General features: G+C 39.6%; 1 protein-coding gene across 1 annotated transcript in view; it reads right to left on the bottom strand.

Annotated features, from left to right (window-relative positions):
• The window catches only part of LOC118420693 (histone-lysine N-methyltransferase EHMT2-like), a gene marked incomplete in the record, with an annotated part of 29,301 nt that extends 9,326 nt beyond the window's left edge, over positions 1-19,975 (bottom strand). Inside the window, 18 exon segments of the mRNA XM_035827592.1 lie at positions 530-631; positions 1,119-1,193; positions 1,533-1,580; positions 1,704-1,810; positions 2,364-2,446; positions 3,026-3,092; positions 3,452-3,552; positions 4,111-4,328; positions 4,791-4,845; positions 5,167-5,255; positions 5,784-5,897; positions 6,498-6,565; positions 7,194-7,265; positions 7,413-7,472; positions 9,850-10,012; positions 10,445-11,544; positions 12,499-12,556; positions 19,876-19,975. Of these exon segments, the coding sequence (XP_035683485.1) occupies positions 530-631; positions 1,119-1,193; positions 1,533-1,580; positions 1,704-1,810; positions 2,364-2,446; positions 3,026-3,092; positions 3,452-3,552; positions 4,111-4,328; positions 4,791-4,845; positions 5,167-5,255; positions 5,784-5,897; positions 6,498-6,565; positions 7,194-7,265; positions 7,413-7,472; positions 9,850-10,012; positions 10,445-11,544; positions 12,499-12,556; positions 19,876-19,932 (2,637 nt within the window).
• Positions 19,976-20,568: the final 593 nt, after the last annotated feature.

The raw sequence follows: 20,568 nt of genomic DNA, 5'->3' as shown, positions 1-20,568 counted from the left end.
GGTGTTTTTGTGAGGATTTATCTAGTACCTATTTCCATGAAATTTGCTATGGGAACTGTTCAAAGAACATCTTAAACCAACAAGCTTACTTAATCAATGACAGCAACTGATTTTAAAAAGGTATTCGACGTAGTGTTTGATATCAATACCCCACCATACATTCAGCACTAAGGACAGGTCCATATCCAAACATTCTTATACTTTGAGCACTTCAAAATTTGCATCTTTCTCTGAAATTTTGCTGCTTCAAGCAAAATTTCATGTCTTTAAATGCAAGGAAAATATATTTCTAACAAGCTGTTTGGTATACCATACCATGTGTGTTTATTCAGTTCTTCTTGAAACCTTCCTGAGCACTTAGATTTCATAATGAAGGCAACTTCTTTTGGCCAAATCTTTTTCACGCTAGCATCAGTTTTAGGATTATCAGTTCAATGTCATCCATATAATGGTATCAATATGGCCAAACATGATTGTGCACAACTACACAGAGTGAGATCTCAAGGCATGCTGGGATGTGTGGTCTCACCTGAACGTTCACATCAATGCTGCCTGTGGAAAGCAGGTATTTACAGATGTCCAGGTTCCCTGCCTTAGCTGCCAGATGTAGACATGTGAGACCCTCCATATCCTGGAGGAGTGAAGCAAGAAAAGAAACTTTAATTCTGAACCTCCTGTTCTTACCATTGTATCGTGGTGTCCAAAATAAATAAAAGCAACCAATGAAAATATTGAATTATTTGCAGTTCTTTCTTTTCACCGTTTTCTTTTGTTAGCGCTCTACCAGAAATTGATACTGCTGCAAATATGCATTTCCAATGTATTCCGACTGTATTATAGATTTCTTTCAGACGCAAATCTTAAGATACGGCTAAAACACCTACCTTCCATGATGAAATTAATAAGCCCCTTTCAAAATAAATGAATTTAAAACTATAGATAGGGGTGGGGAATATGCCTTTTTATGTGCAAACAAGTAACTTAACTCAGTGGGGAATATTGATTTAATTTTTTTCCCTGCCACTGAAGGCTTGAACAAACATCAAAACTTTCTGCATCTAAGCCTTGTATGCACATGTGCTTTTCCTCAAACCTGTGAATAAAGAAAGACAGAAGACCTTTTGGTTGATGTTGGCTCCAGCCTTGATGAAATACTGCACAACTGCCAGCTGGCTGTTGTATGCAGCCATCAGCTGGAAAAAAAAGTTGGTCTTCAGAATGTCAAGTTAACACTCATCATCATCACAAGCGCCTTGCCCGATCCAGGTCTACTCTAATCTAAATAATTTTTGTCATTTTTTCAGCTTTTTCCACAAAATTAAATCTATGTATGAAACTTTACATGCAAAGTATCAAATAACAAGAGCTTATTAACACAATATTAAGTATACAAGCCTTTCTGGAACTTGAATTAATCCTCAATCTACAACCTACTACTATTCAGTTGGCATCAATTTGTATTGTTGGTTATACAGCATATGTCAGTCCTCAAAGAAAAGTGCCTGGGAAAATACAATACAAGGTTATCTTACCAGTGGAGTCTTCATCTCTTCACAAGTGGCATCAATATTTCCCCCAGCCTGGACAAAACAGCATCATCAAGTAATGTCAATAACTACTCAGCCAATGAGATACGAGAAAAAAATAATTCAATCAAAAAGTCGACCAATTAGGAAAGAGTGTGACAATACAAGTGATCCTACCTGAATGAGTATATGGACTATCTCTGTGAAGCCCTTCTCTGCTGCTGCGTGCATGGCCGTAGCCTTGTTGTTGGACTCGAACTTGTAGTTTGGATCAAAACCATCAGCTGCAGAATTGAGATTTTTCAGTCTAAATTCTTTCCGCACCATAAAGTGCTTAGAGCAGTGCCTATCTTCTTTTCTATAGCCCTTAGGCCACACAGCCTAGCGCTGTACAGGAACATAATGTACATACAAAGGACTCCAGACAATCAGACTGGCAATTGTTTGCATTTATCAACAATCAAAGGCAAAGTCAACTGTCAACAATAAGTAGACAACTTCTATCAACACAGTACCTCAGGTGTAACATCTTATCAGGCATATATATCTATTAGGAGTCTTCTACATGTAGCTACCATAAAATTCCTCAACGTTTCTGTTGGATGCTTGGTCAACGTTGCATCAGAATTTCGTCTGTTGCATACATACGATATCTTACATTTCCGACACCTTTGGAAATCACAGACAGAATATTACCCATATATGTATATACGCGAACATTATACAATGCCTTCTGTCACAGCACTGTGTAATCTTCAACATTATATCACAGTTTGACAATTATGTTATCTAATATTAGTAATAACCATTTATGATATACAAGACTGTGTTCCTCACCCAGCATGAACAGCACCTTCTGTAGCTCTCCTTGCTTTGCAGACAGGTACAGATTCTTGGGGAAGAACCTCAACTTTTTGGGCCTTTCAAAAAAAAAAAAAGGCATTTCATAAAATTTACCTATCATTTAAAAAAAACACAAGTAAAGGTATTGATAAAAAAATTTTAAATCTGAGAACATGAGAAGGATTTTAGATATTTTTCTTTGTAGTAAAAACCCCCGCTTCAAAACCGTGCCAAGTCGTGTTCTGTGTTTAATTTGCTGGCCAAGGTGATAGATGGAGGGCAGCAGTTCAACCAAAACGTCTTGGCGACACGTCCAACCCCTGCTACAGGGAAGAACGGACGCTAAACCGGCCAGAGAGAGAGAGAGAGAGAGAGAGAGTTCAAGTTAAAATCCTTTGTATGCCTTTTGGTGTAAATACACTGTGCCCATCTCCCTTTCTATATAGCCACTACAGTAGGGGGCTATTCCACTGGTATTGGTCTGTGTTAAACTCCTAAATGCTTATTGAGCTAAGCAGAAAAACCAGTTGTCATTTTTGAAGTTTTGGTATGACTGGATACCAGCCCTTCTGAATACAAGGTGAACACTATACCTCAGAGAGCATTGCCCCATTACTTTGCAAAGAAACGCTGCTTTATCTTCATAGCCATCTTACCTGTCTCCTTCAAAGGACATCAGTGCCTGCTCCAAAAGTTCTCTACCAGGACCCATGGGAAGTTCAGCTGTAATACATGGAAAACATTGTAGATTCAGTACAAATGTGATGCTAGCTTCACTGCCAAAACAAGATAGCAGGATACAGCTAGTGCATACATGAATGGGCTGCTAGCTTCACTACTGACACCATTATGATCATCATTCAGATGTGCTGCTAGCTTCACAACAGGATTATGAATATAGTCATTGAAATGTCCTGCTAGTTTCACTACTAACTAGATTATGATTATAGTCAGTGCAAATGTGCTGCTAGCTTCACAACTGATAGGATGTCACTATGGTCAGAACAAATGTGCTGCTAGCTTCACAACTCTTAGGATGTCACTATAGTCAGAACAAATGTGCTGCTATGTTTACTCCTCACCTGATGAGATGACACCACCATTTTTGAGGGTGACACTGTGGAAAGGCAGTGTGAGGTCCTCTTCTTCTTCCTGTACCCCCTCCATTACTGTCATACGGGCACTGCAACAGCATTAAAGCACAACATGTTTATTTGATTGTCACCAGTAATGTGAATCTTGCTGTGATCTGAATCCTTTTCAAGAGTTTTTAGTCTCTTTCTGTCTGAAATGTCAGGAAAGGTTAATCGTATATCAAACATTAGTCTATCATTTTTATCAGGTTTCAATAGTCGTACATACATGTGTTCATACAATCTATACAAAGTCCTTAATATCTATTTAACAACAATAAGTTTATTTCAAGTTCTTGCACTTGGGCTTATTACACATAACAACAAAATGGAATAAAGGATTGTGTAACATGTGAAAACTATAATCAAAATGCCAGCTCCAAAACTTAACCAGTACTTACTTCTTGAAAGAAAAGAAAAGAAAAACACTTTTCAGTAATGCATGTGTTCAGTGATGTTAGGAGGAAAGTAGGTTTCTAATTGTATGTAGATGTGGAAAAACTTAAATGCAATTAAGTGGCTTCTATGAGGAGCTCATCTTTTTTTAAATCAGAATGTATTTCTTAATAACAATGATACATTTGGACCCAGCAAAGTTGGTTTCACACCTTGGAGTGCTCTTAGGGGGAGGGTCGGCTTTGGGAGACTCCGCCCCTTCCTTCAGGGCAGCTGGTTGCTGTTTGGGCGGGGCCACAAACATGGGTTTGGCCTTGGTGGCGTCCTCCCCACAGTGGGGACAGTAGGTGTCATGTCCAATCTTAGTCGCACAGTCCCTGTGGAAGTTGTGGTGGATGTTTTCCCCAAGGGAACATTGCAGAAAGGAGCCCTATTTTCAACAATATAAATAACAATTTAACAATATAGATAACAAAATACAGAGTACAATCATTTTTAATAACAGCACCAAAAATAATTTCAATATAGAAACATAACTTTCTGAACGCTAGGGCAATTTTGGCAGCCTGGACTTCAATCTACAAAATGTAGGTCATCCCTATCACTGAAGACTGGGCTGTAATGCCACCTAGCAACAATAACAAGAACTGCAGGCAACTTGCATCTGTCCTTGGTGCTGAAATCTCCATGCCTAAGCTTTTGTTTAAATCAGATGGGATTATTTTTGTTATACTTTTTCCACCTCTTTATTGCCATTTTCTCAGCAATACAAATACCCTTAAGTGTTCTAGAAATCATCTCCAACTACACGTTGTATAATGTTATGGTTTAATGTTTAATATAGAAGTATGATGCAACAACACACATTATATGAATCATAATTCTTACTTACCATTGTACAGAACTGTCCACATCCTGGGCAGCACTGATGTTTTTGCATCCTGGCCCTAATAATGGGTTATAAAAAGCAACAACTTGTCACTTGTATACTGCTCAATGGAATATCTTTAATTGCATATTAATCATTTTCCACTGGTGCTGAATTTTGAATTCTGAAATCTCCACACACATCAAAATGTTGGACTCCTGAGCAGTTCTTTCCTGTATTTATTAAATATGTTTCTAACTTGATTTTTATACACATAACATGTCATTTTAAGACTCTACAAACACGCATACATTGTAAAGACACAAGTCCCTCCAACAGTGTTGAGGTCAAAGTTATGGGATGTTTGTTTATTTGAATCACCATGGTAACACATCCTCACCTGTGTTGCTCACACACACCCATGAAGGGTACTCGACTGGAGGGGCGAACCATCTGGGCCTTACTGATCAGGTTCCTGCATCCAAACAACTGGAGAAACAACAACCAATCCTGATTGTCACTCACAATCAGCAGTTCAACCAATGACAGCAATGCAATTAGTGGCTCAACCAATGAGGAAATGTATGCAAGTCTGTCTGTGTTTGTATCATTACATATTTGCATTTTTATGTTTTGATGGAGGGGGATGTGGCTATTGGACCAGCCTATATATTGGTCTATAATGTACATTCTTCAAAACAAAATTTCACCTTTTTCTATCCATAGCAAAAATCAAACATATTTTGTCATTATCTCACTTTTTAAATCTTCAGTTACTAGGCTGTACATGAACTCACTACATATTCTGTATGATTTTCTTGTCATTACTTTCACAAAAACAAGGACTTCTCTTTCAGGTGAAAAATATGTTGCTTGACTGCATATTTTTCTGAATAGAAAAGATGTCAAAGTCTACATCATCAACACAAAAATGCACAGCATTCTTAGAACACAATTCTAAAACTTATGTCCATATGTGTGACATTTACACATTCAATTCTTAAATATTCCATGTACCTTTCCATCACAGCTTTCTATAGCCATACAGTAGATACCAGGGTTTTTCTTCAAGTCCATATGCCTGGGAGGTTCCATCTTACAGCTGCACAGGGGGGGCTCAGAACGATTCACCTAAAAAAAAAATAAATAACAACATTTGGTCAAATATTCTTTATTGTTGTTGTCATGATAAGCATTTAAGCACTAAACAAAGAGGCTTAAATTCAAGGTTCTTACCAGGGCAAATTTGTGCTTCAAGTGGCATGGGGGTCCATTGTTGTAACAAAGGTATAAAATTTGGATTTCCTGAACTTTACCCGTCAAAAGGCAGGAAATAGTGTTTCTGGCAGTTGGAAATTTGAAAATTTAAAAATATGCCCCAATTCCCACATGGGTTTGCTTGTTAACATGCCCCCTACTCTGAAAAAATCCTAGTGAGATTCCTGAAAGTACAGTCTAAACTACCATCTCAAAGTTTTAACTTTTTACATTAATTCCTTACTTAATTTCATAACAATGCCTTACTAAAGAAAACAGAAATATCTTGATATTTCAATGCCTTAATATTAGCACTATTAGAATGCAAAGTCTAAACAATTTATAATTTTTCCAAGCAATCTAATACACTGTAGTCAGCATAAAAAAGTCTACACAAGCACATATTCTAAAATATTTCAAGATTTTCGTGTTCCTTTTTCCAGGGTTTAACCTCAATCATGAATATGTACTCACAAACTGCATATCAAACTGCTTGTCAATTTCTTGCTGGGCTGAGACTTTTGCAGTTCGATTTGGTGCCGCTAGGGGGAAAAAGTGACATATTTCAGATGTTAGTACTGGTGACGCATCTGTGTCATCAAACACAATAGACTGATCCTGATTGTCCATCACAATCAGCCGTTCAACCAATGATAGCATGGCAATCAGCACTTTGACCAATGAGAGACAGGCTGCATGTCTGTCAAATATTTGCATTTTTGTTGTTATTTTGCAGGGTGGGCAGGGCTATCCAATCAGTCTATTACCTATGAGTATGACAATTCTAAGCTGTCAATCTCTGCAAAATGATTCAAAAACGTTTAAACATAAGGACACGAGAACCTAATGTTCCCTATAATGTCCACATGCACATCTGAAAATGAAAATTAAGGCCTATTTGCTGATGAAATAATGCTTTTTCATAAGCTGTTGTGCCAGGTTCCAAGCCTGCTTTATTCACAGTCAAAGTATCACCTGTTGTCAAGAACAAATGCCTCAGGAAGTATGGTATTTGATAGTTCAATGTTCAATACCATCAGAAGGGTGTGTATTTGGTGTAAACTTTCATTGAATGATACTAGTCTTGTAACAGATGATAAGAAAATGTTGTATTTCAGTGTTGTAAGCTAAAATAACTACACTACTCAATAATAGAAAGGTTTCTATTACGTCGTAGCCAGTGAGGAATGTCGGCCATGTCCCATATGGTTTGCTGATTCTGTCCATTTTCTTTTCCATTTCCTATAGAAATATTACAGATAAAAATTACAATAGGAAAAACTCTATCTAAAAACTACTTGAAAACGATTAAAATCTCCTACTACTAAAATTGAAATTGTAAAAAGACTGGAATGTTGTTTGGTTTTGTAAAGCGTTCCTTTGTCTGACCTGATCTGCTGGGGGTAGAGGCATTTGAGGAACTCGGATGGCCGGAGGCGTCGCTCAAATCTGTAGGTAAAAGCAATGGGAGTATCTCTTTTAAATTCATCTCATCAGATTGGAAGTTGTCTTAAGAAATATCACCATATAATCATGTGTCAAATGCTAAAAATAACAAGAATGGATTGCTACTTGAAGTCTGAAGGTCTAAATTTTAAAGTAGAAATAGCGTAGATTGGTATCCAAACCTATTACAGCTGCAGAGTCTCTTCGTTACCTCATGCTATTGACGTTAGAAGGCAATGAGGCTTGACAACTATAATAGGTCTGGATGCAAGGCTAGAAACAGTGCTAAAAGCTTTTAATTGCAGCAAGCGTAATTTTGAACCAAACGGCAGAGGGTAGCTAGAAACACCAGTGTTGCATAGCAGGTTACAAGGAATATACAGCTGAGGGCAGACATCCCAGTTGATTTATGCGGTGGAAGGCTCAAAATGGGAATACAATGGACAATTCCAGCCGAACGCGATATCGAACAAATAGAACCCCCTATTCTATTTCGAATAATCGGTCAAAAACAGCCCTAGTGGGACAGGAATGGGCAAAGAAAAATGCTATGCCTTTTTTGTTGAAGACTATACCGACCGAGTATTGTTGTTTTGGGAAGTGTAGGCACTACATAGCATTACTTTGTTCCTGGGCAGGATGCACATGTAAAGCAATGTACGTAGAAGAGACGAGACTTTGCACTAGCGGACTTTGTAGTAGTGTCTTATATTTGACACGTGGTACAAGCTCCCTCTCCGTGAGTGACCGAGCTGCTTTCTTCTTAATTTGTTTTTTCTCCAAAGCTTTTTTGCACATGCCATACATGCAACAAACACGGTAAAAACCCTGTCACAGATATACGTACCCAGATTTACACCTGCATCAACCGCATGTCAGAAACCAGGCACTCTTGCCCACCAACAAGGTAAAATTATGGAGCACCTCCCGCTAACGCTTTGACTGAAATTATATCACCTTTACCGCAACTATATGTGCCCCCTCCTCAAATGACTGTACCTAGTGGATGTAGCATTCCACAAAGAATGCATAGCATTTTTCTGCCGCCTGTTCTGAGAGGATTTTAAGGCCCCAAAAGCTAAACCAAATTCAGCCGGTATCCTCAGCTTGATAGCGGCGGCGGCCATGTTTTTGCAACTCGCGCCGTTTTTGACCGAGGTTTTGAAATAGAACCCGAGATCGAACAGGGGGCGGGGCTTATGGTGTTCGGCTGGAAGGGTCCATTAAAGTGTGAGACTTTGGAACTAAAAGTGCCACATAGAATCCTTCAAAATCCTCATTTTCCTTGAAAATTCTGACCCAATCCGGAGACTTTTTTGGGTTAGAAGCAACAGGTAGGGTCTAAGGTTTTCCATCGTGTTTAGAATCTGTTCAGTTGAGCAGTTAAGTTGGCACAACGAGAAATTCGAGTTCTGTGATAACTGGTTTCTTTATTACAGTGCGTTTTTTTTCGGAGCTCAAGCTGGTTGACCTTTTGATGGTTATAAAGAAGACCCTTGAAACTTTCTAACTAATTTTATAAAGACTTGTTTCTGTTTATTTTTATTATAAGATGCTTTCTAACTGTGATGTCTGCCCTACAGAATAAATGTCTTTCCTGACCACTTCCATACTTACCTAACCTAGTATTCATACTACTGTATAGCTTCTTTCACTCCTGCAATTGCCTCCCTGCTGCAGAGTGTGGCACCCTTCCCCATTTACACATCTGGCACTTCTGTCCTTAACTACTTAGGTTATGAAATAACTTTAAATGCAGCACTACTGAGATCAAACTTTGGAAACCCTGTTAGTGTTACCAAAACATAACAGAGGACTGTGTTCCTTGATGCCAATCAGATTCAGAGCTCTCATTTCTATTCTTTGCAGATAGTCAAATGGAATCTGTTTTCTACTGCAGGTGCTAGACAAACAGCTGATCCTGCCTATCACAATTTGCAGATCAACCAATGGCAGCATGACAATCAGTAGTTCAACCACTGAGTGAGCGAGTCTCAGCATGTCTGTCAAATATTTGTACTTTATGTTTTTTCATGGCAGCAGGTCTGTCCACTATTCATAATTTTATGTTTTCATGGAAGGTCTGTGAAATACTTACTTTTCATGTTTTTTTTATAAAACCATGTGTCAAATATTTTCACTTCACATGTATGTTTTTCATAATGCATTTCTAGGTGGAAGAGGGTAGGGGTGACTTTGGGATCCGTCTCTTTAGCAGGGACGCAACCGGAAGAGCAAAAGGAAGCTACAAGTAGAATAACAGACACCAGGTCGATGCTTACCATGTAAAAGATAGGAAACGCAGCAGGAAGAACAAACGGCAACCTTTAGCCCTCTGCACAGGAACACAACACGAACACGACACAAAGAAAGAACCCACCGGAGCTACTACCGTTATTTTTTCTTTTAGGCTTTTTCCTCTTCTTGTAGGTGAAACCTATGGGGCGCTTGTTTTTCTTCTTGCGTAGGTTTACTGCGGCCGCAGACGACGGGCCATCTTCCTCAACCTTTTCTTTCTTCTCCAAAGGTTCCTGGTTTGAATCCTTCCAAAGCAGTGGTAAGAATGATACAATGTACATGAAATATCATCGTTATAATGTTACTCACAAAAAGAAATATTTTGGAATAATGCAGAATAGACAAATTTTGGGATATTCCCATCTTTTGCAATTGGTTAGTTTAACTTTAAGTTTTTGCATAAAACTCTGAAATTCTACCATGAATCAAGATTTTGACTAACAGATCTCATATTTTTGACTACTCAGTAAGCTACTACAAAGACTGGAGCAAATTCATAATTCTAGTTACTTGGCTAAATTTCAGATAAACTTCAATTTTAGAAAATTTAAGGAACGTAAAATCACTAGCCTTGTTTAGAAAACAGACCTGGCCAAAAGTGATTTTATTAATCTTGTCAATGACATTTGAAATACTTAATGTCTGTATATGTTGTCAAAATCAACATTTACATGTACCTCTTCATTGAATACCTCATCCTCATTCTCATCTGCCATCACCTCCTCTTGTACTGCCATTTCTTCCACCACCTCTCCCTCCTTATCCTTCCCATCATCCTCTGCTTCTGCAGCTGCTGTGTCCTGCCCTGGCTCCGCCCCCTGCGCTGATTTCACCTTGTCAATCACATCCTCAGCTGTGACTATGGTGATGGCCTGTGGGGCAATAGTGGCATAGCTGGCGAGTCCTTTCTCCTCTGCTCTCCTCTCTTGCAGCATTTCTTTCACAGTTTTAGACTTGGGTTTTGGCGGCTTAGCTGTCCTGATGTAGTCATGCATGTTGCTCGCCGTGACGTCGTTTGTGGCCGACCCGCTGTCGCTACTTTTCTCCGTGGCTTCCTCATCTTCCCGGTCTCCTTCCTGTTCCGAGTTCATCGTCTCCAGTGCGTCTTGTAACGTCTTCAGGAGCTGTTGTTTCTTCTGTTTGCTGATCTCGTGGCCGGTGCCTCTCGGTCTGCCTCTTTGTCGCCTCAACCGTCTACCGCTCGGAGTGTCGCTTTCTTCCCCATTCAGATCCTCCGATTGCTCTCCCTCCTCTTCGCCAATCTCTGAACTGGTCGCTGACGAGTGCTCCGTGTTCGTTGTGGATTCGCCGCCGCTTGGTGGCGCCTCCTCCACGGTTACTACTCGAGTGTGGTGGTGACCAGCTTGGGTCGACTTCCTGGCTGTCCGCTTACGAGTGCTACGCTGTGAGCCTGGCGGTTGTGAGTCTGCCATGTTGGGGGTCCCACGGAGGTTGTACTTAGGAGTACCGGTGTCGCTAGACGTGGACGCTATCACCGCCGTGCTGCCCACAGAAGGGGTTCCCTGAGATACCGACGTGAAGATGTTGGTGAAGTTTCTCACGCCCTTCGCTTCCGCTTGCTGCGATGCTCGGCTTGTCCCCGGCTTCATCGGAGAAATGGTCATCTTGGCCCGTGTGGACACCATCACCTCTGTGGTCGCAGCCTTCTGAGCTGACCGTGTTTGAACCGTACTGGTCTCCTGGTTAGAACTCATCTCTACATCAGGAACTTCACTCCCGGCACTTACGGAGGTAGAAACGGCGGTAACGTTGGATCCTACAGTTTGTCAACGAAAATAAACCAGCATTTAACTAATTCTAGAACTATCAACAAAATCTATCACTTGTGCCTTGCGTCATATCATCATACAGCTTAGACAGAAAACACCAAACAACTATACCGGTTAAACCAAAATCAATTGACAGCATTTAGAATCTGCTAGGAGATTGATTTTGAAGCACTTTCTTTCGTTCACTTCAAGTCTTCATTGGACAAACATTGGCAACAAAGGAGTGGTTGAAACATGAGCTAGACCATGTGCCATGTGAGTGAAAGCAAATGACATGCAAACATGGTATAGTTTTGCACTGAGAAAACGAAATGGCAATTTACACATGCCAAAAATGAAAACTGTTTTGATTGCTGGCAATAGTGTTATATCTTCTTTGAAGTAATGTAATCTTAGCAATGCACATGCTAAAACCTGATAATGTTTTGTTTCAATGGTATGTGACAAAGATGTCCTTGTCCTTGGTGCTGAGTTAGTTTCGAATTTCATTCACAGTATCAACATTACATCAAGTGGAGCATGAACACCTCACAACTACAAGAGTTGTGAGAAAAAATACACTGAAAAGTTCACTACTCAATCTTCACATGTGGATAAACAACTATACACATGCAATTCCTTGAATTGGGCAAGTTACGGAATCTACCATACGACAACTGGCAGGGATAAATTAACCCTTGTCAAGTTACATTTCTACTACCAGGTACAAAGTCTACAAACTGTTTTTGATCTGCTTCCGTTCTTTGGCAAAGTAAACATTCGTGTTCACAACACAACTATGTGGCTAGGCCTGCTATTTTGGTGCACTAATTGCCTGGGATGGTGCACTAATTGGTTTACAACAAATAAGTGGATAGTCTAGTTCCCAGAAAAGAACAAGCCGTAAGTGTGCCACATGGTCTTCTGATGACAGCATGAATCACAAGGCCCCCTAATCTCACCACTCTCCCCTTCCTGATGATATTCCAAGGCCACAGAGGTAGTAGCAAACTCACCAATCTGAAAGGCAAATGAGAGGTGTGGTCAGTTGTAGCCCGACAACATGGCACGGCTCCCAGCACCATGTGGTCCCAAACATGGAAGGTGTCTGTTACTCACAGGAGAGACACCTAATGGCCAGGTTGGTACTGCAGGTTGCTGAGACTGTTGGGACAAAGGTCAACTTTTGTGTGCCAACCTTCTTGGAACAATGGGGGTGTGGTCAACTGGCCATGCCAGGAGCAACAGACATGGGCTTTGTGTACTTTGCGCCACTTAGTTAGAACACCTAGGGCTTTTAGGGTTTGGTAAAACTTAAGGAACAGCTTTAAAGATTCTATAATCTATATAACGCTAGTTCACCTTTATCCGTGGTATTATAAACCTATATCCGTCGCTATTAGAAATGGGTATTCAGGGATATGAAGTTGACGATATAAACTACAATATTTTGAGCATACCGGTATTACAACTTGGAACCACTGTGCGTCCAGCGGATATGCCTTAATACCGTGTTGGTAAACACAACGAATATAGGTTACCCTGCGTATAAAGATGAACTAGCGTTAAATGTAGATTTTACAAAGACATAAATTATACAGAATTTTCTGTGGTCACATTGTAAAAGGACCCGTTGGATGGGCAATTAGTACAAAAAGCTCAAATGACAACCATAACAAGATCATTCAAGGTCAAGGTCATTTGAGCATTTTGTCTTTAGTCAAGGGAACGAGGTGGTAGCCTTTTGAACCAGTTTTGGGACGACTAGGGGCCTAGGCAACATGGAGAAGGTTATAATAATCAGTTTATTGAAAATTATTGCCCAAGTCAGCTTATTATTTGTAGACAACATGAAAGGGGACGGATAAATAGTGTAGAATAATATATAAAATGTGTCTGTTACTAGTAGTGTTAAGTCTAAAAGTTGACTCTAAACTCAAACTTATCGGGGCTGACTTCTTTTTCTGAGATCATGGTTGAACCTCCTCTGTAATGTGTGGGTTTTGTGATGTTAAAGAAGAGTACAATCTAGTTTTCCTTCTGTCTGTAAACGTGGAGAAATGAGGGTGCAATCTGTTGCCTCTTTAAACTTTTAAAGGCTTCCTTTCCTTCATGATTGTAGAAGGGACAGTTTGGAATAAAATGTGTTTGTTTTTGAAATACATGTATAGACATCAACTCAAAACACAAAATGTTCTTCATTTCATCCATAAAACCTCCTTGATTTCATGTTTTTGCAGTTGGAACACATGTCATTAGGAAACTATGTTGCTCAGGCATCTATGTTGATATCAGAAGTACGTCATGATCAAAAATAATAATTTCATAGTTTGAAAACAAAAATTCTTCAAAGCTATGGTCATATGGTAAACAAAGATACATGTAGGACAAGCAATTCTAGGTACACAAACAGTTCGTTTAGACCTATTCAAATTGTGTTGAGCTTCAAATGGTGGTTACCACCAACACTACTGCATGTGATTGTCATAGCACTCATGCAACAGCCATTTTGGAATTCTTCAATAAGACCTTGCCTCTCATTGGTTAGATTTCCAAGATGGTGACCTGAGAGGCCAATCACAGATTGTGTTGTATATGCATTCCTGCAGTTGAATGGCCCTCCCCAAATGACAATTGAAACTAGAATAAAACATCTATATTCACTATGCTCAACTATATTAAACATCTAACTCATAAAGTTAATAGTAAATAAGGCCACAGCAATTATGGATGACATCCTCTGCAGACTAAAAATAGTGAGGTAAGGGCAAAAAAAAAAAACAAGACTGCTAAATTTTCAACAGCCACAGCTAACAAAGCATTCATTCCTTGTATTCAAGATGTGCACTGGGGTAGTGGTGACACTAGTGTGGTAGACCAGTGTCACTTACTAAGTTGGCAACTTCACTCGTGACTTAAATATTGGTGCCACCTTCACAACTGTCCGAATAGTTTCACAGCTTAACCTACAAGTACAAGTAGTACATTATAGTCATGATTACCTCCTTAGTGTCACTATATACAAGTACAACAGTTAGGCTATAACATAACATATTTTCTCATTTTAATAATTTCTCGTCATGTTGACCATCTCCACAGAAGAAAAATTTCTTGTTTTTTTCTGAAATGTGGAAAAAATTAATAAGCGCGCTGATGTCATCTATAAAATTTGCTGAGACCTAACACAGAAATGAATAAATTCATGTGCTGTTCAAATAGACAGTCTATTTCGGAAAACCAACATGTCATAAGGATTTTGATACATGTATGTTCTTTGTTAAGAAACAAATGTTACTTGAACAGATAAATATCAGGATACTGTTTGTTTGCTTGGCATAACTTGTAAACTGCCTTTAGGCCTTAGATCGATAAGGACCCCCACTCTTCTTGATGAGTCCGTGGCGAGTTCTTCGTTACCTTGCTCTGAGTGGGGCTCTGCTCAAAGTCAAACACAGGACTTTTGGCTGTATCTTTGGAAGGATGTCCCAAGCCAGATCAATGTACTCATTGGCATACACTGAATTGGGATATACTAAATTGACTAGTGGTTGGTACCGATACAGAAAATTCAGGTGCAGTGTTATGAGGGGTTCATAACATGCAGGTCCGTTTCAGTTCCAGAGGATCAAGTCCAGGTCCGGACCTGAACCTGGTCCTGATTGTATGTGAAAACTTGTGACTGGGTAATTCTCAAAAACAATGGTCCATTTTACTACAATTAGTACAAAGGAATTTGTCTGGTCTTAGCACTGACACCCACTGGCATTTTAAAATCCTACCTTCATGACATTGTAGACTAAGTGCCCATATCAGTTTGACTGTGGAAACTTGGTAGAAATGACTGTAAACTCTACTCTAATTCGCTCTTATTTATTTTCTTGGACTGCTAAGCCCACAAACGCATGGACCCCTGCTGATAAATGTGTTCATTTCTTAATCAGTCAAAAATCTGGTCCACTGAAATCTTTTCAGGTTCATTTTAATCAGACCAGGGCGAGAAAAGAAAGTGATTTTGAATGATGTACTGGTCCCCAACCTATTTTGAAAGAAAATATCATTATGAATCTTGCGTCTGTAATATGCACTGCCACTATGTTTGCACTATAATGATGATCACTTTCCATCTGATGTTCTCATATCGCATTTTAAGAAGTTACTGCAACAATTTGGGCCCAGTTACTGTGCAAATCATAGGAAATATAAAATTACCGCCAAACATTTGACACTTGAACCATCTCAAAAGACCACAGGATTTGGGTCTGATTCCAAATGTTTAGCCAAACATACATGTACATGCCTTCAATTAGAAAAAAAAAGAAAACTGAAATACAACAATTATTTCACAGTTCACAACACACAAATTTTACCAGTACTGTAGATACTTCAAACAAGACGGCTAAAGACCTTATGCTAACAGGGGACTGTTTACTTATGAAAAACTTTTCAGACAATTTATCAAGATGGTGGCCATAGTTAAAATGGGTGCTGACCATGGTGCTAATTATATGGTGCAAGGGTGTTACAATATTCAAGAGGACTAGGATTCATTTTGCACCAATCTTAAACATTTTTCTGATAATCATTATACATTGTGACAGAACGAAAACCTAAGTCCATGTTGATGGGAATATCTTAAGCTATCTGTGTAGTGTGTACACTGTGTGGAGAAATAAAGGCAGTACTTATCAACTGAGTACATCCAGTATTTCATTCTCCAGTATGTTCCTACAATGCAGGCTTGCCCCGACAAGGCATGGTATTCACAGCAAAGAACCTGCTGGACAAATAATTCAGTGGATACTGGCTCAAGCAGGATACCTCATTAAGATTTTACAAAGTTGTAGGTAGCAAATTCATTATGGTAACATTGATAGCCAATGGCAACACTACTTTTCCTTTGAATTGAAAACGGTTGTTTTGAATAGTTGTAGGAAGTCCATTGGGGTCGAGAGAAACGCACCATGCAAGGAGCTAAGAAGCTTCTTAGCTCCAGCTTGCATGGTATCTCCCACCATCTTAGTTCGGTTGCCACAAGTGGTCTCTTACCCTGTCACTGAGCAAATTTGTTAAAACCTAAAAACACATACAACAGGCTAAAAGCTGCGATGTTTTGCAAGGCTGTATATACTTCTAACTTCAGGCCAAAGAATCAGAGTATGATGTCCACCTGTTACGAATTACCAACCCAAGCATACTGAGAATGGGGAAACACAATTGTCTAGAACATAACATGCGATTGCGATGAAATTTAGCACAACTGTTTGTGTTGTTAACCTTATAATGAGGTTTGATTTTGGGTGTCCTGGTGTTTGACCTTATTGACAAATCAATACATATTATGCATGCTACTTCAGCTGACAGATCATCTGATGTATTCATCAGAGACATGTGTCAATCAAAGCAGTTTAATTACGCAAAAGCATACAAGTACATGACAACATAAATATGAGGATCTTATTTTCATTCTAAAGTGTTGCAAAAATCTGATGATTTGAATTGTAGCAAGGATCCATTGATTTGAATAATGAGAAAGGGTCTGGTATGACAAAAATGTATGTCCAAGCCTCCAAGGTCAAAGTCTTACCTGAAGAATATGTCAGTATAAATTGGAGATTTCTAAAAACTTGGTCCAATTCAGTAAGCACAATGTTTTTGTGCAACATTATGACTTTACAGCTATACTACAGCTATTGCATATCTGACAATTTTGTGTATCCATCATTGCCATTGCCAATCCTAACCGATCAGTTCATCGTACTTGAAAACTTATGGATCACTGGGCTAGACAGTGGATCACTGGGCTAGCCATATGATCTTCCACTGCACTGCAACTCTTTTCATGTAGCCTGGCATCCAATCCATGCTAGCAGAATCTAATTCTTAAGGTTCCTGATTCGAATCCCTGGCAGGTCACAATTTTGTGAATTTTGGAAAGGCGCACATTTTCTCACACTATACATATTACTTAATAAGCAAATAAGCAAGTAAGTATTCGGGTAAAAATTAGTACCGAGCTCCCATTAGGGACATTTTCTTGAATGGCTCTGGTAAAGCCCTTAATGAGAAGATCACATTTACGGGCCCATGCAGGTGTGAGTGGACCATCATATTTGTCGTCTTATGCAGCTTGTACACATGTAGTAGTAGTAGTACATTTTCTACAAAACTGGTGTGTTTCACCAGAATTTGATTTACTTGCTATGCTGAACAAACAAATCTGTAAGTTCCCTCCATACATGTAGAACCCATTAAAAGTGGGTATTGGAAATGGCAACGAGTGCTGGATAGGGCTAACATAAAGCGGCATTACTAGTAGAGATGGATACCAGGGTACCTTCCACTGGTACACCATTCTAGAGCTTCACATCTGGCAAGGGCTTTACCTCTCAAACTTTTGCTCCAGGGGCAAGGATGTCTACCACTTCATTTCATCACCTAATCATTTTGTCATTACATCATCCTAACTAGAGATGTCAACTTCAACATGGCTGCTCTCTCGCATCAACACAGTTAGTTGTTCATGGATGAAAATGGCCAAATTGGCATAATTTTTTGTTCTATTATTGCATTATTCATTATACAGTCAGCAACATTTTCAAGATTGACTAAAACAACCAATATCAGCCAGGGACACCCTAAACAGTGAGCTACACGTTGACTTGTAACTGTTACAATACCTTTGTTGTACTTGTAACTCTGCTGGTGTCTAAATCTCTAGTACTAGTATCAGTATCGATAACAGCAAAGATGGACGTGCTTAGAGACATGGTTTCATCAGAACATATCAGTTTATCAACCCTACCTGTATTTGTTCTTTTGATGCTTCAAGATGCTGATATTTCAAATTACATATTCATATATTATGTGAGTCACCTGCATCTACTAGACCCTATACTCCAAATACAACTAAAAAGAGTGCAGACACGAAATTAACATTGCCTCTATCTGTTTACGGTACATGAGGTACAAATATAATATGATGTCCCGTACGTATACCTTATCCAACAATTCCAAGCACAGCAAGGTACATGGACCAATTCACTGTCGGTGGAGGCAGTTTTGAGTAAAATCATGACAAAGAACAAGTGAGGTGATAACATTGTGTTTTATGGTCTACTGTTGAACTTGAAATCATGAATATTGGGGTGTAAAAAGCTGTTTGTTGTAGGTTGGCACCATCACTGCACTGAATTCATCACGTCGGCAACTTGGGGACGAAAGCTCTACTGCCAAAAATCTCGCAGTCCTTGACTGATTCTTGTGCTTGTCAGAAACACGCAATCTTACAAAACACACTGGCAGGTCTTTTTAGACAAGCCAGTCCCAAACTAGATTCTTGATCTATTTCAACTGGATTCCAAAATCATAAATCACATGTTATATGGAAACGCAATGCCCCGCGCCATACACTGTTCTTTCGCAACAGAACCTTTAAGTCCTGTGATAACGTACAACTTTTGACATTAAAACAGAAATATCAAGAAAGCACTGGTCATTTTCGTAATGTCAGTTCAAACATTTGAAGGTCTGCATTTCAACAGGAAACCTGCAGACGCAAACATAAATTTCACGTCAGTTGAAGAGCATCTACTTAACTTTCACCATATCATAATGTATTGCTTTTGACTTTAAAAAACTTCAAGTTGATAAAAGTTCCTGGAATTTTTCAACATTCAGAATGACCAGTGTCTGAAGAGCAATAAAAATACTACTGGTATGCAAATCCCACAACAGGGGAGAACATGGCATTTTAGGATAATTGCAATCATATAAGAAACAACAAATTACACGCACTTAGATAAACAACTTGACAATACGATCAAGTTTAGATCAACAAAATCGGAACAACAATTGCAACTTCATTTCCTCTTGGCATCCTCCAGTTCCCAACAAGTGAGAAGACAGACGCCCTCCATCGGTGCACAAACTCCGATTCGCGGCATTGTTTTCGATCTCGAAAGCAAAACTTCGCGGCAAAATCAAAGCGCTGTGACTGATTCTGTCGGATTTAAAAGTCGGGGTAAAATATTTCACCGTTAGAGAATCGCAGACGGTAGTTTAGAGAGACGGGCGAGCACGCGGCGGCGCCATGCGGTACCAAAAAGTACGCCATCTTTTCACACCGGATTCATTCGAGCCACGCTTTGAACCAAGCAGATTCGAACTCCAGCGCGAGCGACTCCGCAAAGTACGCGGGCCATAACAAACTAATAACAGATGAATCTGCACTTAATACTCGATTCTGAGGATCGCTGATATGTTCTTTATCTAGTCCATCGATATGAAATCAATTGGAAGAACCGTTAGGAAGAAATGGAAGGGAAATCACAGCTTAGTACCTCTGGATTTTGCGATTCTTCCGCCGCCATGATGCAGAGTGGGAGCCCAGTGCGCATGCGCAAGGGGGAACCCGCGGTGTTCTCCAGCTGGGAGGAGTTTACCTGAGGAGCCTGTTACCATGGCAACCGACTGGAAACTTTATCATCAACGACAACTGGGCCAAAATCGTCTTCGTCAAGTATCAAATAGCCATGGCTGGATTTTTAGACCTTGTCGATATTGGGCATGGGCGGGGCTTACTGAGAATAACATCGGTCACATGATCAACTGGAGACAGTTGACGGTGTTGATGTCACATTTTGACAGCTTTAAATCTCACTTGATCATCTGTCAATCATCGTTACCATCGTTTAGACTATGGTATGGTATGAAATAACGGTGCAACAAGTAGGGTAAGGGGGCATAGTACACAGGGGTGCTCTAAAAGGTAGGGAGAATCTCATCTAATTAATATTCATACCACCAGCCGTCCAACCAGCGTTGACCTTACTTCGGCTCAACCAGTCCATGGTAAGAAAGTAACAAGTAATTGATGACAAAGGCATAAAAATATCTTGTCATACACCCCCACAACGTTAGTCACCCCCGCACTCCAAAAGCCGTCTGACTAGCCCGATCATGATTCACGTGACTTTCAGAACAAACAAGAAGTCACTTGTGTACATCAAGGACCTAATGCGGCTCCCAAATTG

The sequence above is a fragment of the Branchiostoma floridae genome, chromosome 8, assembly GCF_000003815.2.
Source record: "Branchiostoma floridae strain S238N-H82 chromosome 8, Bfl_VNyyK, whole genome shotgun sequence".
Lineage (NCBI taxonomy): Eukaryota > Metazoa > Chordata > Leptocardii > Amphioxiformes > Branchiostomatidae > Branchiostoma > Branchiostoma floridae.
The sequence above is the reverse complement of the archived record's forward strand: the minus strand, read 5'-3'. Positions and strand labels throughout refer to the sequence as shown.